This window comes from Diadema antillarum, unplaced genomic scaffold (assembly GCF_040938485.1).
Source record: "Diadema antillarum isolate AM-2024a unplaced genomic scaffold, OU_Dant_1.0 scf00000055, whole genome shotgun sequence".
Lineage (NCBI taxonomy): Eukaryota > Metazoa > Echinodermata > Echinoidea > Diadematoida > Diadematidae > Diadema > Diadema antillarum.
Window position 1 is genome coordinate 1890866 of NW_027270944.1, and position 26399 is coordinate 1917264.

At 38.3% G+C, this 26399-nt stretch overlaps 1 protein-coding gene across 1 annotated transcript in view; it reads left to right on the plus strand.

The window, feature by feature from the left end:
• LOC139715785 (steroid 17-alpha-hydroxylase/17,20 lyase-like) overlaps nt 1-18562 on the plus strand; it is a 44243-nt gene extending 25681 nt beyond the window's left edge. The window contains exons 3-10 of the mRNA XM_071627325.1: nt 6363-6536; nt 12482-12575; nt 14016-14174; nt 14838-15046; nt 15682-15807; nt 16461-16700; nt 17131-17229; nt 18249-18562. Of these exons, the coding sequence (XP_071483426.1) occupies nt 6363-6536; nt 12482-12575; nt 14016-14174; nt 14838-15046; nt 15682-15807; nt 16461-16700; nt 17131-17229; nt 18249-18505 (1358 nt within the window). The 3' untranslated portion in view covers nt 18506-18562. The remainder of the gene's footprint in view (nt 1-6362; nt 6537-12481; nt 12576-14015; nt 14175-14837; nt 15047-15681; nt 15808-16460; nt 16701-17130; nt 17230-18248) is intronic.
• The last annotated feature ends 7837 nt before the right edge of the window (nt 18563-26399 follow it).

The following is a 26399-nucleotide window of genomic DNA, read 5'->3' on the forward strand; positions in this document are numbered from 1 at the left end:
ACCCCTGCTATTTTGCAGGGCCAGATAGTACCGTACTATCGGTGGGGCTAGCCCACTTTGGCAAAAACGAGTGTAAACAGAAAGTGGGCTAAGGATAGTCCCGTACCAACGGTGGGGCTAAGGCCCCCCCTTAGCCCCACCGTTGGTCCGGGGCTAAGCAAAATTTTACAAGTGTAAAAAGCCCTAAAGAGTCCATGCTATGGGGTGATAGAGTGGGCAAGTGTGTGCATGGATACCTCGTCTTACTTTTCCACCTCGCCTCCCTCTTAATCCCTTAAACCTCCGCATTACCTCTTATTCCATCCCTCTTCACTAACCTCCCTCTACTTTGCCTTTCCCCCACTTATCTCTCCGTCTACCCTTCTCCCCATTTACCTCTCCCGCTTACCTCTTTCCCTCCTCCCTATACCCCCTCACCCTCTCCACTTCCCTGCCTAACCCTTTTTCTCAACCCACTTACCTTTTCCTCCCTGTTTTCTCACTCTTCTCCACACTTTAACCTTTCCCCAGTGACCCCTCCTCCTCTTTCCGTCACATCCCCTTCTCTCCCCAGCCTCTCTCCCCTGTCCATATTCTGTCTTCACTTAGATGTACCCCTCCCAACCCTTATACCACCTGCCTTGCCCCTCACTTTCCCTCTGTCATCGTCCACCTCCCCATTGTCCTCTCTCTACTTACCCCCTTCTCTATACCACCTTAGCTTATCTTACCCCAAGTTGCCATCATTCCTGTTCCTCCAAAACTTTCCCTCTCGCACGAACTCTTTTTGCTACCCCCCCCCCCCCCCGCCTTCCTCCTCCTCCTCCCTCTTCTCCCTCTTGCCTTCCCCTCCTAATGATTCATCCTCATTCCGCTCTTCACTTTTTTCCTTAACTTCTCCTTTCACTCCTATCCCTTCCTCCTGCCCCTGCCCCTGCCCCCCCCCCCCCCCTTACACCATCCTCCTCCTTTCGGCTCAATCTCCTTGACTTCTCTCCGTTCTTCATCCTTCCTCCTCCCTTTTCCCCCATCTGTCTGGTTCCGCGGATATTCAGGGCAAAATTTAGTAGTTTTGAGGCACAACGTTAAGTCCAGATAGAAACGCGAAAAGTAAATGAAGTGATTGCCATGACACAATCAGTTTCCTCGGTAAGGTAACGTAAAACGCAGCAATCTGCTGCAAATCAAAAATAATCGATCCCTTCTCTCCCGACACTTTGAGATCAGGAATAACCGTAGATTGCTTTCGGTTAGCAATCGATTACCGACTTCTCCTTCTTCTTCTTCTTTTTCTTCTTCTTTTTTTTTTCTTCTTCTTCTTCTCCTTCTTCTTCTTCTTCTTCTTCCTAACGGACATCTATCACTCGTTCTGAAAATCCTCAAACACCGATCGCAATGCTGCAAACCAAACCTTAAAAATGAAACTCCGTTGCACAAAGAGTTGATTTCATAGTCACTATCCCAGAATTATAATATTGCCTGTTTTATTTTACGTTAACGGGCCTAGATTCCATTATGATTTTCGGAAATGCCGTTTCCATTTGAGAATTTTCTTTCTATAAAGCGTGCACGATGTGCGTGATATGGCATTCTGTGCAGATGTAGTTAACTTAATATTGTGCGCCTGTGATACGGTTCATGACTATACCTTCTGTGTATCAAAAACTAAGTCATGGTTGATGAATATTTCACATGTGTAATCTAGTGTCAAATTATATTGGTTTCCGCATTTCTTAGTCAGGTATTGTATTCAGCATAAATAGATAAGTAAACCATGTGAATACAGCTCAAAAGAGAGAAGCAGAATAATACAATGACTGAGAGTAGCGGAAATGTTTACTCTACACTTATAGGAGAGAGTGGTCTTTATAGTAAAAAAAAAAAATGACCATATTATCAAGATCAGCGTGTGGGATTTAATAGCAACAATGCGCTCAGATTTATTAGTCACACAATACAACAAAAGCTGCCTATTGCTATGTGTATCTCACTTGATATACAACGTACGTTGTGAAGAGACCACGGAATAGTCACTGCATCCTATATGATAATGGTAGCACAACAGTGATGATAATTATTACATTCACAGTAAGTGTACACACTTCGGCCCGAATTCACGAAGGTGGTACAATTGAAACAATGGTTTAAACCATGGTTTCAATATTGTACCACATTCGTGAATTCGAGCGTACGAGTCTGGATAGTCAGAGTGTCACATTGTTAAAAGGACTCGCAGTTTCAGTTTATTTTATTTAATCACGACGATTTGCTTCAGCGAAGCTGTTCTTCTGCAAATCCGCGAACAACATAAAAATAGCAGATATATATACATACAAATTGCATAATACAATAGTAAAGGAACAAGTGTTAGGTAACAACAAAAACAACGAAACATTAAAAAGTACAACAAATATAACAAGGAAAACAGAGCAAATACCTACGGTAACATGTTATTTCAACTATATCAAATAGAGAGAGAAAGAGAAAGAAAAAAGAGAGAAAAAAAAAACAATCCTGGGCAGTTGCTTAGGCTAGAGCAGAGATATATCAAGAGCTCGTTTGAAACGAGAGAGAAAAATATGTGTCAATATTATAAGAAACAGAGACCCTGTTGAGACTATTTTAGTCTATCAGAGACCTAAATAGATTTGCTCTATTTCATCGCTTCAAGGTTCAAGTGCTCCTTCAATTTAAGACGAGAAAGAACGACATTTTGTGACGAAAACCTTCTCAGGGTGACGGAGACGAATTTTGGAGCTGGCTGAATCGAAATGTTTTTGAATGTCGAGGAAGGCATTCACGGAAAGCATGAGTCCACGAAGAAGATTGAAATCTAAAATACAGCCGGAAGGAATTCGAAAGTAGTGAAGGAGACGAAAATCAATATCGGAAGGAAGCCATTCTATGTTTGTGCTTCCGTCCTTGTGATAAACGTTTGTTTTTTTCCCGCGCGGCATGAGCGCGTGTTTTTGTTGTTGATTGTCTTCCCCCTATATTTGTTTTGCCCAGTGATATTTATTTGCTTCTTTATCCCCTAAGGACAGAGAGCATGACGGTGGCAAAGTAGGCTGACAGGCATGGAGGTATTGGTGAGCTAGGTTGACTTGAGTGGCGTATGCAACCCTTACGTCTTGCCCGAGCGCTGAAGCCGTGATAAATAATACATGGCGGACTTAGTATTCTCGGCAAATTGTCTCAATAGTCTCGTGAGTGTGAGCGCCAGTAATACAACACAGTTCTAGGAATCACTGTCGATGGGTAAACATTTCCATGTTTTCATCTCTTCTGATCCGACATGAATGGCTCCAAATTGCCTGATCGATCTTGAGCGGAAGAGAAGTATAAAACTTGACGTTAAAGCTGAGCTCTATCTGAAACATGCTGTCTATCCCTAGCACTTTTTAAAAATTCAATATTCAAATGTTGCCTCGCCGTATACCTTCAGGTTTGATTACTGATCGAGGGACGGGTCAATTCGCTATTCAACGCCTTGTCTCCAGGCAAAGTCAAGTATTGATTTTAAAAAGATTTCTTCTCGGAAGACTGAGTTTAAAAGTAAAACAAAAAACAGAAATTATCCACACAATAAAGGGATTATCCATGACAAACATGTATGTCATACATTACTAAGCTTGTAAGAGTTAATAATGAGGAATTTGTTCGACGCTGAGCTCTTCGCATTTTATTGTGGGTAATCTGAGCAATTCTTACGATTACAGAAAGGCCTTACGTAACAGTGTACTAGCAACTTGGTACTGGATACATTGTTATCGTCTAATAGCTTCTGCAAAGAAAACGTTTTGATGTTTGATAAAAACCTCAAAGTTTAATAGCCTCAAACGCTTCATCCTTCCGGGGTAGCGCATGTTAAAGAAATACACACACATGCACATTCATTTTTATATAAACACATACATATTGCTGACAAAAGAAAATTCTTACATATGAATAAATAAATAAATATGAATATATATATATATATATATATATACATATATATATATACATATATATACATATAAATATATATACATGTATATATATATATATATATATATATATATATATATATATATATATATATATATAATATTGCATGATGGGATATGTATACATAAACATATTAACAATTTTTTTTATCAATCTCATGAACATATTCCGGATATTCTGCGCTACTTCATCTATACTTCCTTCTCTCTGATGATGTAAGTCTAATACCTTTTGATTACCTTGGGATTCTTCGCTTTCCGGGCTAATATAAGAAAAGCGCCAAAGGTCTGTTTCTGTTTTATTGTGAAGCAGGCGTAAGCAGATTACCCATTAATGTTCGTTGACCCTGGCTTATAGATAGCTAGCTCAAACAGAATCGTCTATCAGTGGGTGCTTACTTGTTTATTTACGCGCAAGATTTCAGTTGCTATTGTTCCTACTTCTTGTTTCTCGATGCAACATTTTTTTTTTCAAGTTAGCCATTACTGACAAACGCCAACACATTCGTATTTTATTCATTCTTGTATTATTTGTTTTCCCCCCATAGGGTGGTTGCATAAAAGCAAAAACACGCAACCCATGCATAAATCAACGAATACGTAGATACGATTGTATGTCGAGATGGGAAAAAAGGGCTTCATAGTACACTGTATTACCTTTTTAATCCTGTCCTTGTTTGCAATTGTTGACTCGTTTTTGCCTTGCACACTGAATCAGTGTGATAGGAGGTATATCGAGGAATAGAGCTATTTTTTCGGGGGGGGGGGGGGGGGTGCGAATTCATTAGGCGGGGCAGTATTACGTGTGTTACTAAGCGTCTTGATTGAGGGAGAGCAGAACTGGACAGAAAGACTGACAGACAGACAGACAGACAAAGAGAAAAGACAAATTTCGCTCCTCGTTCAAATAAAATTTGATAACATGATATCAAAAAGAACAATGATAGCTTCGTTTTAGGGAAGGACAAATATATTATAATAATAATAATAATAATAATAATAATAATAATAATAATAATAATAATAATAATAGTAATAACAATATGCAGTATGTCCCCCAAAAAAATTACAATCAGATTTTCGCACTGAAAACTTCCAATATGATTAAACTATCTGAATGCTATTTCAGAGTGTTAAAATATAACATCATAGCTATAATTTTGCAGAAAACCCCATTCAGTTTGGTTAAGTGGTCACGGAGAAATGTGGATTCTTTTAAAGCATGTCATGAGTCTGATTCTTCCAAATTTCGCACCTGGATGCACTCGGAACTGCATATCAACGTGTGAACACAATGGACAAAACTTGGAGGGAAGGGATTTCTGACATGCTCTACAAAAATTCTTATTTCTCTTTGACCACTGAAGCAAATCGGGTGGGGTTTTCTGTAAGATGTGGTATAGCTTCATATCCTTAAATTTTATTTGGATCGATTCTCTATTTTTCAATCTTTGCGGAGGTCCCCGTTGTATTTTTTTTTTTGGATATACGGTATATATATCTTTTTTTCTCTATGATTTGGTCATTTACTGTACCCTTGCTCCTCATCTCAATCTTTAAGCTTGATTTTAACTGGAACCTACGCTCGACAAGCTTGCTTTTAAGTAGGTTCCTTCATATTTCTTTAGCATTTATTCGCAGATTCCAATTTTACGTAGATCGACCACTATGTTTTCTATGTTTGCAATATTCTATATATGTCTCCTAGGTGGATATCATGTATTTCATTGTGTAATATTATGCCTCCTGCCTAGTTATCGTGTATTATTTAATTTTGTTATATTTGATGTATTTTTTTTTCATCGAGAAATATGAAAATAAAATTAAAATTAAAAATGTTTCAATTCTTCTGTCTGAAAGGACACAATTACACATGCAGATTAGATGAGGTCCTGAAAGTATTACCAGGGAAGTCTGGGATTAGCCATCTCACATTATTTTGAAGACTGAAATTTACGTGATTTGCGCACAGTTTACACATAATATGCCATTTACAACGAAAATTTCTCTTACGTAACACTACTTACAACTTACCGCAGACGCAGACACAGACACGGACGCAGACACGTGCATACAAAAATGATGTAGATGTTTGTAACATAGTGGCGAGAAAAAAAAAATATGTATGTGTTAATTTGTATTATGATACGGTACGTAATGAAGGGAAACTCAAAATCTTGTCTTTCTTCTTTGAGTTGTTTTTTTTTTTCAATTAAGATGCAAACGGATATAGGGTTCACGACTTTTATATTCAGAAATATTATAGTCTTAGTTTGTGCAACTGGTTTGTGTTTCGAAATGGTATACCCGAGACAGCGTTACTAGCTTTTGTCAATTTGTAACGCGACTTCACCACTGTATTTCTGCTGCTTAATATCTACTCCTGCCACACAGAATTGAACGATCGGAGTGAGATCCTGCTCGACAAGTTTATGAAGAAATACGGCGACATCTTCAGCCTTCGAGTGGGAGAACGATGGGTCGTCGTACTGAATTCTGTAGATATGATCAAGGAAGCGATGCTGAAGAGGGGAGCCGAGTTTGCCGGACGCCCTCAGGTTTACTCCGGTGAGGATTGCTGTGACAGTTTGATTACAATATCTCTACGTATCACATTTACGTATCACAATAGCTCTACGGCACCATGTCCTCTTCAGTGCTTAAATGTTGATTCCGGGCCCATTAAAAGTTAATCTGAAAATACAGAGTACATTAATGTTTGCAAGCACTGCAGGGAAAATTTGATCAAAACTGGACTTTGATCAATGTTAAGCTTGTGCGAATTAAAAAAAAAAAAAAATGTTACTCTTTCTTATCGGAAGAACTTTTAACTGGTCCGGAATTCCCCGTTGGTAAAGGCCTGATTTCACGGAGCACGCGAACGATTTGCAAAGGACGCGAATGGCAAAATCCAACATTTGGAAAAGTTTTTCTCCGAATGTGTTCCGACAATGAAGCCGAAAACCATCCTTGCGCAATTTGTGCGAAGGTCTCCCGACGTATGTGCGGATGCCGTGTGTATCATCGCTAAAGTACGGCATGTTTCGTCCACGAAGAACACGCATCGGAAATGCGAACAAGGCAAATTTTTCAATAATCATGGGAGCGATGTTTCCAAGGAGAGATGAGAAGTTTTTTTTTTTCTTTCCTGTAATTCTCTTTTCTTTTTCTTTCATTTCTCTGTTGTGTGTGCGCCTACATTTTTTTTCTCTGAGGACCTACCTCCACTAGTAAAGCACTTATCTTTTTTTTTGGCAGTTTCTCCCCGCACATAATCTCTAGTTTCAATGTAATTTTGGCATACTTTATAATAATTTCTTTGCATATCAAACATTTCGTTGTCTTTGCTGGTCTTTATTTATCTATTTTTTTTTTTTTTACTATACAGGGTGGCCCAGAAAGAACGGAACATCTATGATCTTTAATTTCAGAAAAATTGTTGCAAATAATCATGTCACTATTTTGCATACAATTTGAAAGGCCATTTTTTCCCCCAGTAGAATGACTCCAAGTTCTTTAATTTTGGTTAATGCGTTATGATTTTAGGACCATTTTTGTCAACCCTTGCAATTTTCAAAATGTGATAATTTGGCACTCTCAGAGATACCGAAACCAGCGGTAATTCGGTTTGCCATAGAACCAGTAGCTTTCACAATGTGTGGAATGTGGGGCGGACGGTATGATTGTCATTGTCACTGAGTAAATTTATAAGCAGCTACCGTTCTTTTGGCGATCTTTTGCAGACTAAAATACGAATGCTGGATTTTGTCATTCGCGTCCTTCGCAAATAGTTCGCGTGCCCCGTGAAATCAGCCCTTTAAGGCTAGAGTATAGATTCTGTGGAGAATATCAGCCAACCAATATTCCTTAGTCTTATGATGGAAAGCACAAAGTGAGTGCGATCAGGTAAGGTGTTGAAGGAAATGGCATTGAAACCAACTGCTAGGATATAATGAAGGCGTAGTTGTTATTGTAAACGATATTCATCTATTTATATGGATTTTCTACTTTGACTTTTGATCTATAGTTATTGCTTTCACCCCCTCCGTGTTTAGATACTTTATTCATATGTGTTAATTTGTTTTTATTTGTGTAGCATTCACTTTATTCAATTCAATTCAATTCAATTCGGTTTTCTTTCAAATCAAAAGAAGCATAACAGTATATTTATTTATATATATTATTTATATTTATCTATATACTTTGTTTTTTATCTATATACATTATACAATCATTCGTATTTTCATACAACAGTCATGTATAGATAAGCAAACGATTTGCTATGTCGTTTGTTTGTTTTTTTCGACATACGGCTGTGACGTGTTTGAGGCCCCTTCCAAAGGAATATCATGTAGCTTACGTCTTTTAATTGTTTTTGTTTTTGGTGTTTGTTTGTTTGTTGTTTTTTTTTTTTTTGGGGGGGGGTTTATTGATTATTGTTTTTTCTTTTTTGGTCTTTGTTTTTGCTTTTGTTTTTGTTTTGGCGGCGTGAAAGACTGCCGAGAGCGTAGAATGGTGTTGGGCATGTGTGATGTGATGGCAACTTTCCGAAATGTCAACACACCGGAGCTCATAGAAAAATGATCGAGAGGTGTCGCGATCGAGAGAGCGTAAACACGGTACATATCAGTAAAGCAACAAAGCTACCTTATTATTGACAGAGCGCTGCTCGGTTTTGCGTCAGGGAGATATATGGGTCAAGCCATGCACATCTGCCATGACTCTGGGGACTTCAACTTGAGATGCAGTGGCGGAGATTTCCGACTTATGCCTATCTGATGTATATAGAAACAGATCTGTTAATCATTCTCTCCATGCTGATTCTTGAAGTTATCAACTTTGTCTCTCTCTCTCCCTCTGCCTCTCTCTCGATAAATACAGTATATATATATATATATATATATATATATATATATATACACTTGTATATTAGGAGGAACAGTAAAAGGAATATTTATGTCAAAGCTATACGCATCGATTTCTTCGTCCTTTCTTATACTTATATATGAATATATGTATATATATATATAATATATATATAATTATGTAATATATAAACACTAAACAAAAAGTAAGTTCCCCCTAAAACAAATCGCTGTAATTTCTGAATCAGGAACATTTGAGGAAATCTAAACACAGGGGCAAGTAGCTGCACTCCCAAGCTACCTATCATGTGGAATTCAGTGTATATCGACCGACCACGCTTCAGTGAGCACGCCTTGAAGGCAAAATGGTCACTTTTTGAAGTTCACAAGCCGTATTTTGTAACTTTGATTCAATGATATTGGAACAAATTTCAATTTTCCAGCATAAGAAGGCATGCAACGCACAATTTATGTGCTTCCTGTCGTACCATTTGACTTGTGGTCAAAATTTCACGGTTGAGTGATCTCGGGGTAAAAATTGCCAAAATGGCAGTTTGGACATATTTCTCATGGTACATTTGCTCCATCAGGTGGAATTTATGTTTTGGAAAGCTAACAACGACTTTTGCACACAATGTACGTCAATCCAGGGTTTAATGAGCACATTATAAAACAAACAAAAATGTCACATTGAAATTATGCAGTATGTAGTACTTTGATTTTGTGCACGTGAATCAACTGAATGACATATTTTTCATTGTGTTTAAGACTGATTTGCATTACAGTGATCATATGGCATTTCCTTCAAGGTGTCAGGCTTCAATGAGCACGTGGGGCTGGTAAACCCCTTTACCCTATAAATGCACTAAATCCAGTTCCTGTGTTGTGTAGATTTCAAAATTATTCATTAGGAATTAGTCTAATTTCATTTTGATAAACATTCTGCTGTATTATGCATCGGTGAGCACAAGACATGTGGCTATCAAAAGAATTTATAAGGATTTGAACCTACCACTAGGAACGGTTTTGGTGGTAACTTCTTGCTTCTTATTGGTGGTCTCAATTCATGTATATAGGCCTGTCCAGTAACTCACTGGAGCATGAACACAGGCTACCAATGCAATAAATGCTACATTTCGGCATCAATTTTCCCCACTATTAAGAGTATGTTCTTACAGTACATAATGGGGAAGCAAATGTTTGATATAACATCGGCCCTTACATGACTGAATAACCTCCGCAAATAAAATCAAACGGAAATAAAGTACGGAGAATCTGACTACAAAAAAGCAATATGCATACACGCTTGAAATTCCTTTTAAATTGAAATGTAAAGTTAAATGAAATTTCCTGAATAACCTCCGAAAATAAAATCAGACGGAAATAAAGTACGGAGAATCTGACTACAAGCATAGCAATATGCATGCACTGCTTAGATGAAATTTCCGTTTGATTTTATTTTCGGAGGTTATTTTTACTCAGACTGGGTGAATTAACTTTGTGAGTTTCATCTGTAGGTCTGCCACTCAGTCTGAGTAAGTGTCTTGTGAAATGTGTAGACGCCTGCTCATGTGCGTTTGGCAACATGAAGGAATAATGGCAACTTGAACACAAAGGGCGATCGGCGAAGTATAGTCAGGAGCAGTTCGATCGGTTCCGCCATCATCATTGTCGACGTGTTTGTACAATGAACACGTCATGTTGTATCACGATTGATATGCATATATGTCGATTGTGTGATGAAATATTGTATCAGAATGTGAATGGTATTTAATACAAGTGGTCCTGAATAGAACTTCCTGTTAATTTCACGTGCTTGGAATTGTCTACTTTGTAATCATTTCGTGTGTGGCGTTTGCCGCATTTTTTTTTTTTTTTTAATCTTCCTTGTTGGTTATTACGAAAGTGACAAATAGAAAAAGCTCCAAACGATTTGATTTCTGTACATAGAGCTTTTTTACTTTGTTTAATGTCGTTCTCTGAGTGTATGTTCATATTCTGTTGGGGTTTTTTTATGCCTCCGCCACGAAGTGGTGCCGGAGGCATTATGTTTTCGGGTTGTCCGTCCGTCCTTCCGTCCGTCCGTAATGAATTTTGTGGACAGCGTAACTAAAAAACCTTTTGAGGTATCCTAATGAAACTTGGCATGTCTGTGTATTGTGGAGTGAAGTTGTGCCTATCAATTTTTGGGTGCACATGCTCAAGGTTAAGGGTCAAGGTCAAATAGGTAAAATTTCACTATTTCCACCATATCTATGCAATGCCTGAAGATATTTTCTTGAAATTTAGTGTATACACGTATTACCCAATTAAGATTCTCTGGTGAAAGTTTGGGGTCATGAGGTCAAAGGTCAAAAGGTCACGTAAAAATATTAAACTTCACTTTTTTTATCCGTAACTTGGAAATTGTTCAAGGTATCTTCATGGAACATATAATGTACTGACTGGCAGTGATTATCTAGAGAATTTAGGGTTCATGGGGTCAAAGGTCAGGGGTCAAAGGTCAAGGGCAACACTTCAAAATTTTACTATTTCCCTCATATCTATGCAATGCCAGCAGGATTATTTTTTTTTTACACTTGGTGTATGCATGTATAACCTAATAGAGATTCTCTGGAAACTTTTTTTCTTTTTTTTTTGCCTCAAAGGTCCAAAAGAGGTCAAAGATCAAGGGAAAGTGCTCAATTAACTTTTTCCTCCATATCTCGGAAGTGGCTCAAGTTATCTTGAAACTTTCTACATATTTATGCATGTTCTGCCTGACAGTGATTATCCTATGAATTTTAGGATCAAAGACCAGATGAAAATGGTAACGATGTACTTTTCAATACAGAAATTGCACTTTTTCTCCATACCTTGAAAATTACTCAATGCACAAACTTATGAATGGGTCAAAGTCAAGTTAAAGTCCTTAAATCCCCAAATACATGCTCTCCTATTCATCCCATTAAACCTAGGTCAAGGAAGGTGAACATTCAACACATTTGTGACAAACTTGTCATTCTAATATTTTGCCAATTCTGTGAAAATGTAATCACACATTGTCCACATGTACTATAGTCCTATTGGGAGAATCATGCATTATGGCGGAGGCATACCAGTCGCCTTAGCGACATTTCTAGTTTATTACTGCCATAACATTGGAGCAGAAACCAGAACGAAAAAGTACGTTGCCTTTGACTAAATGCTACAACGTATGCGTTTTACAGTTGTTCCTTTGTTGCACTTTATGTCTCCACGAAGAGAAAGGTAAATAATCGCAACATGGGGCGTACATTACGTCGTTATACATTCGTTCCTACTTCGTTAGCCTCGCTTTCCACGGCTTTATCACCACAATGCAAGGAATAATTGAATAAGAAGCCAGGCATTCGTCCAAACTAACAGGAGTAACGAGATTTCGATTCTAAAATCGCCCTGATTATTTTCCCTGAAGCACAGCCTTGAACCCAGCTGATTCAATGTTTCGAGCGAGGAACTACCTAAACCCTATCAGTGGTATCAGCTACTTAACAGATTAATATTCGCTGCTTTTCTCTTCAATGGCATTCCTCCCCCATCTTTCATCCCCAAACACTCCCCATCTCACCAACCCTTTCTCATCCCTCCAACCTTCTCTTATCCTTCTCTCTCTCTCTCTCTCTCCAGCTGAGATCTTGTCTGAGGGATTTAAAGACATTGTCTTCAGTCCCTACACTGATACATGGAAGCTCCATCGCAAACTGGCGCACTCAGCTCTCAGGTAATTGCACAACCTTGACGTCACTATTTTGTTTTCTTGTTTTTGTATCATTTACGTTATTTTGCTCGTTTTTCATTGTTGATTGTTTTGACTTTTGGGTTTGAATGAGAAGGGCAATTTTTTTCTTACCTTGCAATTCATTTGCACCCATTGAATTGCAGCCATTTTTGTGTCATCACCTCCTTGTGCGTCGCCATTTTAATTAAAGTGCTATCCCACACCTAACCATTACGAAGTTGACCTCAATCAAAAGAGTATAATCAGATGAATTGACTGGTAGAAGACTCATCGAAAGATGACCTAAAGTAAGACTATTATATCATATCAATAGATATAAAGATGGATGCATCGCGCACAGATATTGCTTTGAGATGATGGTTTTGTCCTTTTTGAATCTAGATGTAAACATTCTTGTGTTCATACTCAGATTATACAGCCAACATCTGAAGTTGCAACGGATAAAATAGCGATGACAATTACAATATTTATGGCGGCATTATTGTTATTGTCATTTTGTTATTGTTATTATTATTATTATAGTTATTATTATCATTATTTTATTAGTTCAATTATCATTGATTATAATAGTAATAATTACAATCTTAAAAACTCGCCTGAAGATCAACGACTGAGTTCATTAAAAGGTCCGGCTATTTTCACAGCAAAACCACAAATATTATATCAATTTTAAGGTCGTTGTGTATCTTCTCTAGTCATGTAGTCATGTTTTTATGCATGCTTATAATAGCTTGTTCGAAGCGTGCTTCTTTTTAGCAAGAGAGTATTATATAAACGAAACATGCTGGCACACGCACTGACCTGATTTCTGTGAACCCTCTTGAAAATGCTCACATGGTAGGATATGCAGAATCTTATTCAGCATTGCCTGCGAGTTTACATCAATAAGGAGGAGAAACGAAGTCTGTGCCATAAGCGAACTCTACTTTCTTTGTTTTCTTGTTATTCAGCGAATTTTGTTTGTGCGACTTATCGCCAAACATTACATTCTCTCCCTGGGCGTAATTGAGTTGGCCAATGTTCCCTCTCTCTTACGTGTGGTTGTTGAGAATTTCGTTCAACTTTATGCTTTTAAGTGCGACGTCTTCCCAAGCGGATATCTCACAGTGGTACTCGTAATCGCATTGTATAGTTGCCCGATGGACAAATTCTTCACAGTTGCAAAGGCTTTCATCTTAAACAACAAAGTAACAGGAAAAAGTAGCTGAGCATGCTGACTATGGCAGGAAAACAGACTGGTAGATAAATAGAGTTATGTAAAGGAGAATGAGCTGGAGGTAAGGGGAGGTGGTGATGACGACAGGGAGTTGCCATGGAGACAGGAGTATTATCTGATGATGCGTTAAACCGGAGCGGGTCGTGGAACTGTGTCGCGTTTTACACCACCTTTGTAGTGAGGAGTCTCTCTCTGTCACCCCTCAGGCACTTCGCGACGGGGAAGAATCTTGACAAGCTGGTTCACAAGGTGTTCCCCCAGGCGGAGGAAGTCATCGCACGGAACGGGGATAAACCTCTCGACCCCAAACTCCTCCTCACTCTTACCATCTACAACGTCCTTTCCCAGATGTGCTTTGCTGAGAGGTATCAACATTTCCGTTTGCCATCTATAGAATATGTTGTATATAAAGATAGCGGGGATATATATCTTACCGCAGTTGTTTCGTAATTTCATGTCATTTATTTCATTCCATTTATTCCATTTCCAACAAAATATGAAACCAGCATGATATCAGCCGTAGCACATAGTTATACAGAATCAAAGACATAAAAGGGAAAATTATGGTGTAATGAAGTAGTGCACTCATCATACAGTGGAATTCACGGTATAAAAGAGCATTGTATTTGTTGGAAAAGAAGTTGACTGCTGAAAAGCTTGGCTTGTAATTTACAGTCCCCTCATGAACAATAACTAATTACAACATGTAATGAACTAATGAGGCCGAGGCATATTGCCTGATGAAAAAAAAAAGGAAAACAGAAAAAGACAAAACAAAACAAAATAAAACACATACGCACAACCTCATACATGATTATACACAAAGTAGGTCAGCCTCTTTATACAAACGAGGATGAGCGTCGCAACAGAAGAATATCTTTATCTCTAAATGGTGCATTCCTTTTTTAACTGGTTTTATGCACTACACATCGTAAATTTCAAAATTTTACAATTCCATGTTGATACACAGAATCATATACCTCATCTTGGTAATAAGTGTAATAAAGTTTCTTGGATTTGTCTTGCAGCTTTCGATTCGACGATCCCAAGCTGCTAAAGTATATCAAGTTCTCTCGGGAGATGTGGGAGAGGGTGGGCTTCGGTCTTGTGGCAGACATCTTCCCATGGGCCCGCTACATATCTACCAGCGGCACCACCCTTATGAACGATATCAAGTCACAATACCTGGCTTGGTCGATGCCTCAGATGGAACGTCACAAAGCCACATTTGACCCGGGTAAGCCCCTGGAGAGGATAGGATCAAACCAGTCTGTTCCTTGCATTGCATTTTATCTTTCGTTGTATTCGTCCAAGCACTTTGAGTCTATGTGGTAAAAAAAAGATATATATATATATATATATAAAGATGGGTTCTTAATCTTCTTATTGTTATTTTTCATCTAAAATGGAGACACAGTAATAACCAACATATATGCGCTTTAGGGCAATATTCTCTTACGATTCAGCTTTGCAAAAGAGACGATTTATGACGTTATTGCTATTAATTAGTAAATTACGGAGTTTTCGTCTAAAAAACCAATCAATAAGGTATCATTAGCAAGATGGCCAACACGTCCAGGTGTCTGTAATTATTTTGTTTATAAATTGTAATCACGGTCATCTCAAAGTTATCATCACTCCAGTGTGTAAACGTAAATATATTGTCTACCAGTCACAAGTATAAGTCACGGAATATCAACACTTCAAACGTTTCATCTTATAAGTTGATAGCATGCCATTCACTAATATGGTGTAATTAAACAGACTAGATCATTAGGTGGAAATCGGGCAATAAGGGAGAATCATGACTATTCCAATGCCAGTAAATCGTTTTTGTCATTGTCTTCTCTGCCATATCAACCATTCTTGCAGACAATTTGAGAGATTTCTGTGACTTCATGCTACTAGCCCAGAAGGAGGCTATAGAGAGTAAACACGAGAACATCGACAACCTCACAGACACCCATTTAGTGCAGACTGTCAATGATATATTCATCGGTAAGACATTTGTCTTCTGCCTTCCCCCCCCCCCTTATTTCTCATTCTAACGTGGACACATCATTTAGTGATTGATTCTCCTCTGAAGAGCTACCCAAATGTACCAAAAACATGTCGCCCTCTGTGTTATGCAGGAGATAGAGGATTATTGTTGAAGCAAATAGGTTATGTGTAGGTAGGTAAATAATTATGAATGGATGATTGAATAAGGGAATTAGTAAAGTAATATATTTAGGAATTTTGTCATCTAGAAATGAGAAGCAAACAATTGAAAAAGATCAACTATTCTGCCGTCACTTCTTTTGAGCTTTCAGCCCAGTGGATGATGTTGTGCAAGAGCCTTTTTACTCGTATGTACAAAGTTTGTGTGTATTAGGGGGCATCGTAGATGCGTTAAACCAAACATTTCTAGCAACGGCTCCATAAATGAGCAAGCGTAGTTACGATTGATCGCTACGATTGAGAGCTGGGATGGTATCCCGTTTGCATATTGGTTTTTTTTTTTTATTGATCATAGTATGACACCTTCTGACCAAATAGGTCCTAAAACGGCGGCTTCGTGCACGAGATGATCACACCAGGTATCTGTTTATTCTCGTCTATTTTGATGTCATGTCCATCAATTTTTGCCGACACCTAATTCTTTTTAATAGCCGGTATCGAGACGTCGCTTCAGCGGCTTTACTGGTTTGTCGCCCTCATGGCTGAGCATCCCGACATCCAGCTAAAGGTCCAGCAGGAGATCGACCGGGTCATCGGCCGTGATCGCCCTCCGTGCCTCGCTGATCGCGGTACCCTCCCGTACACCGAGGCGACGGTGATGGAGTCAATTCGCTACAGCTCAGTCGGCCCCGTCGGAGTGCCACACTCTACTACGGTGGACACGGAGTTCTGTAAGGACCAACTCTATTTTTATGATCTTTACCAAAAGCGCACTAGTATGCAATCACGCGCACAGATGGTTACTTTTCAATCTGTAGCAATACAGATGTCTACACATGGGGCTATACAATACAAAATGATAGGGTCCTGTATACACAGAAACATGTTTTTCTGTAATGTATATTATGCGGGGTTTTTTGTGTTTTTTTAACAAGCAATTTGACCCGTATTGGTTCCCTCTCTTTCCTTATAAAACAGTTTTCTATAGGTATTTAATGATTATTGTATAGAATGTGGGATAAAATTACATTGTATATGAAAAAAGAGAGAATGTACTTCATGTACACTTGTATTATGACGGAAGAAACAATGCTCGTTGTTAAGTGTCTAGTATTTAATCAATACAAAGGACAGTTTTATTCTCACACCTATTTACCCCAGATGGATATCTGATTCCAAAGGACACCGTCGTCATCATCAACCATTTCTCCATGCACTTTGACCCCAGAGAGTGGGCGGAGCCTAACTCTTTCAGGCCTGGTAAGAAAAGGATTCATATAAGACATAATTATTTCTATGAGTTACTTCCTTTTATGTTACTTGCTATAATGTAGTTTTATGAATGTTCAATTATATTCTATGGTTTGGTTTATATACATCCATTCATATATAGGTGAATATAAATGTGTTTCGTATCAATATCGCATATTGTGATTTTCTAACCTTTTAACCCAAGTGACCAACAGTAAGCTGCATGCATGCATAGTTGTATTGGTTGCGCCTAATGTGGTTACTATTATGGTGTTACATAATTTTCAAGTCACATGACATATGTTTAGCTGTGCGGGGTTAATGTTATATGTCTTACTGCTAAAAAAAATGCACAGTGTATGAGTTATCATGACACATTGTGTAAGCAAAATTATATTTTTACATGTATTTACAAAGTCTGTTTCATTCGATAATAACATTATTATGTCGCACATCATTATGGCTGCATTCAGTGTGATATTCTTCAAGTAAACCCCGTAAGTACCACACTACAATGGTCGCAATCATATACATGTATTTTACCAGGAGCTTGACTATAGCTTGATTGTTTTGTCCGCTTACCTGCTTGTGGATGTTAGATATTGTAAGTCGGGCATATTGTTGAAGTGAACGATAGTGCAATAGTATACCTCATTTCAGTCGTGTCCTGACAGTTCGTTATTAAGTACCACACTACATTTGGGACAGATGAGACCACTGTTTTTTTTTCTGCTCATTTTGTTTCCTCTATGCCAAAAAAGGAAGAAAAAGAAAAGAGTAAAAAGAATACAGAATATATGTTACAATTTAGCGTCCTTGTCACTTCGATCTCGATCAGGGGTACATATACCTCTCAACTCACTAATTCCCATAAAAAATAAAAACAAGCACATCATTTTACTTCTACTGTGTAATGCAACCATCGAACTATCCAGAAGAATGCCATGATGCCCTTATAGGGATGCACTTGTCCAGTAGAACAATATGCCATTATTGAATCATTTCGCTGTCTCTCTCTTATTTCTCAGAGCACTTCCTTGATCCGACTGGCTCGATGAGACAGCACCCTCCTAGCTTCCTCCCGTTTGGGACCGGACGTCGCAGCTGCCTCGGGGAGGCAGTGGCCAAGGCCGACCTCTTCCTTATATCCTCCTGGCTGGTGCAGAACTACACCATCTCAAAACCAGCGGGTCACACCGACGTCGACCTGCTGCAACTCCAGCCCGAGTCGGCGGCGGGACGGATCCTCAAAGACTACGAGGTGGTGATTGAAAAGAGATCTTGAATCATGGTTAAATGGTAAAGAGAAATGGTAAAAATTTAATGGTGAAGAGATCTTAATCATGGGAAATGGTAAAGAGAAATGGTAAAATGGTGAAGAGATCTTAAAGGAGATGGCTAGTTACTAATCAGTGGGAATCAGTAGGAATGCTGGGAGATGGTTGTTCCAATCCTTGTGGAATTCATTTAAGAGTACATTATATATCTATTGTTGTGTGAGTGTGTGTTTACTTCAGAATGGTCTCATATTCAAGTAATGTGCAGTATAATGTTTCCAGGTTAGCATGCCTGTACAGTGATGGGGCATTAATCTGCACAGTACTTGAATATGAGACCTCTGTGAAGCAAATAATTTTCACACGACAGTAGATATATAATGTACTCTTAAATGAATCCCACAAAAATTGGAACAATCATCCCCAGCATTTCCACTGATTCCCACTGATCAGTTACTAGCTATCCCCTTTAATCATGGTAAATGGTAAAGAGAAATGGTAAAATGGTGAAGAAATCTTAATCATGGTGAAAATGCTACTTACACGACCCTCTGTAAGAATAGAAGAGATCTAGGAAGTTAGTTTGATAAGATGTGATGAAAGACTGATATATTATGTCACTGTCTTTGTATGTATTTGTGTGTGTGTGTGTGTGTGTATGTGTGTGTGTGGCATGCAATGCATTATGAAATGTCAAAATGATAAGTCGATTACAATCGACGAACGGAAACTTTCAAAGAGTAAATAAGAAGACATAGATATGTCAGTATTGCATTTGCTCTCTGTAAAGAGGGAAAAAATAATTTGATGAAAGTTCAAAAAGATGTTTTCATCTCCCTCCCAAGATAACTATATTCTCGTCACAGGTATAACCTGTGACATCTATGTTGGTAGTAGTAGCATTACTTAGATGGAATTAGATTTCCCTCACAATGTTATTATTGTTGCGTAATGAAAGTAAGCGTTCATGCAGATGCATGACAAAAATACAGTAATCCAACCAGCAGCTGCAAATGTGATTAGAAAATGCATGGAAAGAGAGTACTAGATGGGCGTGGAAAGTCAGAAAAGTAGTATGGATGCCCCTTACACTTGCTTTTATCATTTTTTATTTCATATTGCCTCTAATAGCTTGACAGAGGAGAACGGAATTCCAAACTCGTCAATAGAGAATCGTTCTTCTCAGTGGGACAGATTTGACATTTTGGCCTTGATGATTTCATTGAAAAAAAAAAATTACTTGTTTTACGTTTTCCTTGTTTGCCGTTGTCACCAATGGACAAGGACCTCTTATCGACCGCTAATGAGCAAGTAAATAATGATATTTAGGTCTTAGAAACACACAATAGCACAGATTTGAATTTAGCAAAATCTGTAATATGTCTAAGGCTTATGGGGGAGATTGTTCCGTAATGCTAGTGCTATTTTTTTTTTCTAATAGCCCTTTCATCAAATGTCTTATATTTCACACGTATTTCAGAGAGCATATTCTTTGACCTTAAGCGTAGATTAAGACAGGGCTGATATGGCTTGATGAGTTCACTGAGAAAGGCACGAGCTTTCCCATGATGATATTTAAATACAAGCTAGTGAAAGAACCTTATACTTGATACGAGCCCTTATCGGCTTTATGATCCAATTTCGTTTTGCGTGTTACAATCCGTGCAGCTGAATTTTGTATCTGTTGGAGTCCAATTAGCTGAGATTCCGGAGCTCCAATGAGCAAACGATCTTTTTATCTCATTGACTTAAAATGAATGCATGCGCTAGTTCCTGTGCAGTTGTTCCATCCAGAAAGTTTATGCATAGTAGAGCACCAAAGGCATTATCTATTTCATTGTTAGTCGCGTTGTTAGTTGTAAGCCTCAGAATCGCAAAAGCTCCTTGTGACATGGATGCTGCTGGATATATAGTGACTACACTTATTTACACGTGATTCTACCAAGCATCTCTCTTTTCATTCTGCAAACGGATATTATGGGGAAGGGGTGGGTCTCGTCGTGAGTCGTTTATTGGAAATTGTTGCCGTAAAGTCTGGCACTGTCGTCGTCAGCTGAATGAACGAAATATAATCCGTGACTTTAAATATTTACAACTTTGGACAACGTACTTTGGAGAGTACAAGTACACCGTAAGTCCGAAAAGGTGACGTTTTGAAACAGCAAGAAATATTTTCACTGAACTTCTTCGGGTTTTTCTCCTACGGTCAGGATGTTACATTCCAAAATGTGGAAATCAAGAAAGAAAGAAAGATAGTCGGAGACAGAAAGATCGAAATTTCTAATGATGCATACAATGCATTTCAAGCTTGTGCTTTGCGAATCGTGAAGTTCTTCGTGGAGTCATCCACGCAGGAGCCTGGATATTAAAAGTCGTTGACCTCATTTAGCTGGGAACTACCAGTGGAGGGGATTTGCAGATGCTCAGCTCCCTCATTTATTGTCATTTGTAATTCGTGTTTCTTCGGCATTGAGAATGAAATCAATCTTAGCAGAAGCATTCTCAAGAGAGGCTAGCAAGACCTGAGCTTCTTTCAAAAGTGCTTCTACTCTTGCAATATTACCTGCATTACCAAGATCGATAAGATATGACCTTATACTCCTGTCACGGTTTGACTTCCCCGGATTAATGACAATTCCTTTCTCCTTAATGGTGCCAACTGATTGCCTGAGAGTGGAATCTACTGCTATGATAAGAAGATAAGGGTCAGGGCCAACTCCTTGGAGCATAACGGCTGTTGAGACAAGAAACATTACTACAATAACTTGAGAGGGAAATTAAGAAACGAAAGTAACGAGAATATACCCGGGCACCACCAGCTTCATGTGGAGGAACGACGCACAGTGGGCCAGAGAGATACCAAAGTGCGCCAAAAGTCACTTTGGGCACTTGGGATTTTTTAATTTTTGACATGCGCCCTTGAGAGGCAATACTTTGAGGAATTTATAATTGAAATATTCAAATCAGGTATGTACATTAAAGGGGTATATTTCCTACCTGAAGTAGCAAAATACAATATTTTAAGAGTTTCAAAGCAAATTGTAACCTCTTTAATAAATAAGTAATGTCAACATGTAGTTTTTGAGATATCAACCTGTAATTTCTCCCACATATTTCTCAGAGTTCATTTTACGTTATGAATGCCGTAAAAATGCAAAGAAACTTAATGTTCATGAATATTTTACGCTAAATATCCTGGAAAAGAGGCTAATTATTTGTCTTTTTAATATACCCTAATGAAAAGTTTAGATTGCCACGGATTTCCAACTAAGTTCTATTACCACCACATTCCCTGATGTCTCAGCTTTAAGCTGATACCAGATTTGGCTGCCACCTTTTGCCACTTTTTGTGTTAGAGCCGATTTTTCGCGACACAATACGTCTATTTTGGACCTTGCAGCCGCTCAGGAATGCTGTTATATCACACGGGGCCGCATGAGGGCGGCATTTTTTGTAAATTTTTTTTTCTCGCACGTTAAAGGCACAGTAACATGAATAACACTGAAAAAGAGGCAAACAGATTGTGTAGGGCTAGTCTGGCACCTAAAAGACCCCTCCTCAGACGATAAAAGAGTACATAATTGCACATAGCCAAGGCCATATAGCCTATTGTTCATAATTGCCATAGCCACTATAATCCTGTAAACATAGCTATTTCCACTGCGTTACATACTGTGTGGACACCTAAATACTTCGATCCTACTCTTGACATATGCAGATAGAATGTTATACACCAAAACACAGAAATTTTATTCTCATCTATTACTCGTTGGAAACAAAGTTTGTTGCTTTCCCGCCGCTCAGCAAAGTGTATAGGATCGCAGTTTGTGAATCCGATTGCAGGTGATTGTCAGACATTGCTCGCGTGATCCTCATCGGACGATCTTGCCTCATCGGATCATGCCTGACATGTCTGACATTGACCTGATAGGCGACCAATACAAGTCGGATTCATCAGACTGTGATCCCATACACTTTATGGGTTGTCGGAAGCAAAAAAAAAAAAAAAAAAAAAAACTTTGCTTCCGACGACTGATGAGAAAAAAAAAAATCATTGTGGAACGTGGATGAATTAATAATTTCATATGATAGTGATTCCGATAAATTTTTCATCAAAAAAAAAAAATTAGCTTTTCCAAGTAAACTTTTATACACGGCAGACTCATTCTTGGCTGCTAAATCATAACCTTTCATTTTCCTGATTACTGACTTCACAATTTGTTATTTTTCCAGTAAAATTAGACAAAATGGTTTTTGCGCTTGTAATCATGAATTGATATGGCATAGGCCTAAGGTTATAATTATGAAGTAGAGAGATAAGAACTATATCGGAGATTGATTTTATATCGCATATTTTATTTTATGTCCTGCTAGAATAAAGTGAATAAATTCACCCAAAAGTACGGCGTTCATACATCATAAACTTATATTGTAACTAGTTTACACGGACAACAGTATCATTTTGCAGTACGTGTGTAATATGGAACTTTCAGCACAAATTCGATTCTTTTAACGAAACCCGAATGTTTACACACTTTCTGTGACATGTAAGCATCGTGTATTCAATGGTAGTATATAAGCAGTGTCAGTGAATGTGAAAAGATAAATATTAATCTTTAAAGAAAAAAAATAACAGCCTAAGATTTGCATTGCTTTATTCGTCATTTACACAGTTTTTTGGTAGCCAATGAAAAAACAGCATCACAGCGACGTCATATGAGTTTGAAATTATGTTCAATCAATTCTACGCCCCAAATTACCCCTAGACACCAAATTTGGGTAAAAAGAAACCACGGAATATAATTTTGGCGCACTTTGAGCTCATTCTGGCCCACTGTGCGACGGTACCACGGGGAATTATCGTTTCCATAATTATCTTTCTTGAGGAGGATTCAACGCATTGGGATTGAGACGATATTCTCGTAAAGCCAAAGATTGGCTGTTTACGCCACAAAACATGCAATTGATCAACGTCTTTAAACCTAATTTTATCCATTGCGTCATCGTTGAGACGGGTTAGTGACCAGAATGATTCGCTTCATTATACTTAGTTTTATGTTCCGTGCTGTTCCTAACCTAACAGATACGAACATGGCAGTATGAGTTAAATGTCACGATATTCCTGATAGTTTTGTGTTCCATGTTGTTTCCTGCTCAGAATAGTGACAGTACTGGTTTGATGACGTCACGATGTGAACTAGTGTTCCGAATTGACCAACGAATCTGGGAATGTGACATCTGATCGGTGGGGGAACATGTTACGCAATCGTTAGGCTTGCTCAAACGCAGAAAGAACGTTTAGTTATGATATGATACAGACTTGCAACCGAGATTTCCGTGGGGTTGTAGTTGTTCTGAGGTACATACACACGTACGTAGACGTGCATGTGCAGGTATACATAGCATTAGTTTTATTATGTGTTGAAAAAAAAAGTATTGCCTTTCTTCTTGTCACGATTCAGTATCCATAAACCGCCCATCACGTACTCATTTCTCGAAACGGAAGAAAGCAGGCTGATCGTCAATCACGTGACTTTCTTTACACCGTGTTAAGAATGCACTCTATGCCTCTATCCTCCCTATCCAATGCACCCGCTCGCCTTAATAATCACTTTTAGCTTCATATTGCTCTAAATGCAAAATGTAAAGAGTTGCCTATCGTAACACCTATCAGTATTTGTGATGCTATGACCTAGATTTTAGAATTGGCTATTAAGGCGCATGCAGCTGGCGCTTAAACAATTACCATATGTGTACGCCGAATCAGGACAATTACCCCCTACGGACAATTACCCCTCGGCCAAACACCGGTTAGTGATAGAATTGGGTTCAGGATTAAGATTAGGCTTGGGGTTAGGATTAGGATTTGGGTTAGGATCAGCTAGGGGATTCATATCAATTCACACTGGACATGCTTGGTGCAAAACTGTCAATGTATTATGAAATTGTATTATGTTACTTACATCGATCTGTTATATTTTTGTGATGAATTTAAAACCTGACTTTGAAGAGGCAGTATTATTTACGTGAATTCAAACATATCACAATGCAGTACGGCTGGAAGCAAGACAAAGTTACAAAACAAGCGCTTACCTGAGTAAATAAATAAATGCATATTAAGAAAAAAGAATAAAATCATTTGTCTCGCCCATTGGAAAAGATACATTTAAGCTATTATCAAATAATTTTCGATTTACTGCTCCTCATTTTTGATGTAGTGCATATTTGTTTTACCAATATTCAATTCTCTCGCAATCATTTTGCATTGTTTTGTCGTATATACCGAAATAATTTGTAAATGCAACCTGTACTTTAGAGAATAACAATAATGGGGATAGTTAACCTTGAGTACTCAAATGGCACGAAAATGTTGATCTCATGTTTTCATCTAATTCACACGTTTATAAGAACTGCATGAAGGTGATATGTTCTCTTTGACGCCTTGATAAAAAAAAAAAACTCAATACTTCTGACACAAAATGAGCAGGATGTAATGCGTCTTTACGGTCAGTTTATCATCCATTAAAACTGCTCCGGTGCCTCGCCAGGATGACGGCCTGTGCCCACGAGGACGATGCTGACCGTAAGCGCGGTCATTGCTCTACATGGTGTTAAATCTAACTGTGAAAGTCGTCTGGCGAGTCCAGACGGAAGAAAGATTACACCATCGATGTGTGAAAGAGTTTGCATTATTGGTTGGTTGAGCTGACCCACAGGATAATACGATACAGATTATCGAAACGTTATGACAGTAATCAGGACACTTGATTGCTCGTCGGAATGGCTATTTTAATAGGTAAATCCATTTGTCAGCTAGTCCACTAGAAAGGAATTTCGCCAGGGAATGAAACGTGGCAAGGTGTCAAGAGAAAGTCAGAATATGAATATCAGGCATGCATGATGAAGAACGATTATTAAGTTATGAACGGAAGTAGGTTATCTTATCCCTATCGTTTTGTAATTATGGCGTAATTTGGATTGGAACTGATTGACTTTATTGCTGTTCAAGGTCAAATCTTAATCACCGCCCGCATTCCTTGATGTAACTTTCAGTAGGGAAAAAGGATGCTACATTCCACGTGATTTGAGGACATAAAAAGACACAACTATAATAGCATCAGGGGAAAACCGTTAAGACCTATGATAGTATGATAGGATGTTAAATGTGCTATGATAATATGTATTGTCCCATTTCCGCTTGTTATGGTTTACGTGCAATTTACGGACGGCATAATGATTTGAGAGGGGTTCTGTCCGATTACTTGAAGGGCACGAAAGATTCCTCACACAATACAAAGAAAAAGAAATGAAGATGAGTAACGTCGATAAGTAATTTCAAGGGGAAAAGGACATGAGAGTAATGATGTCCACTTACATCGTTTTTGTTTCAGCGTGTGTTGCATTTTAGTGTAATTCATGCTCAATCGTATTCTTAATGTATTCAACTGACGTTCAGCCTGTTTCCTCATCATCACACGACATGATAATGAAAGTGTGGGTGTATGACCATGATCCTTGAAATCTTTCAGTGACTATAAGATATCGCTTTCGATATGTGTCTCTCTGTTATTATCTCCTTCTTCTTCTTCTTTTTTTTTTGTCGAGATTAGATTGAAGTCCGTGAACCGCTTTTGGTAAAATTATTTTGGTCTTTCCCTTTTGCCGAATACGTGATTCAGTTGGGGAGTGTCAATAAGATTATGTTTAAAGAAGATTGTTGTGCGAATGATGATGATAATAACAAGTTCATCGGGAGAAGACGTTAACTGGGTGATTAAAGATATTGTTTACCATCGGGAGCAGTGATTTAAACAATGTTCGAGTTACAGCATTTTATGCATATGTGTAGATCAGTTGTATCACAAAACGTCCTACCATATAGAAATGTCGCAATACAGCCTA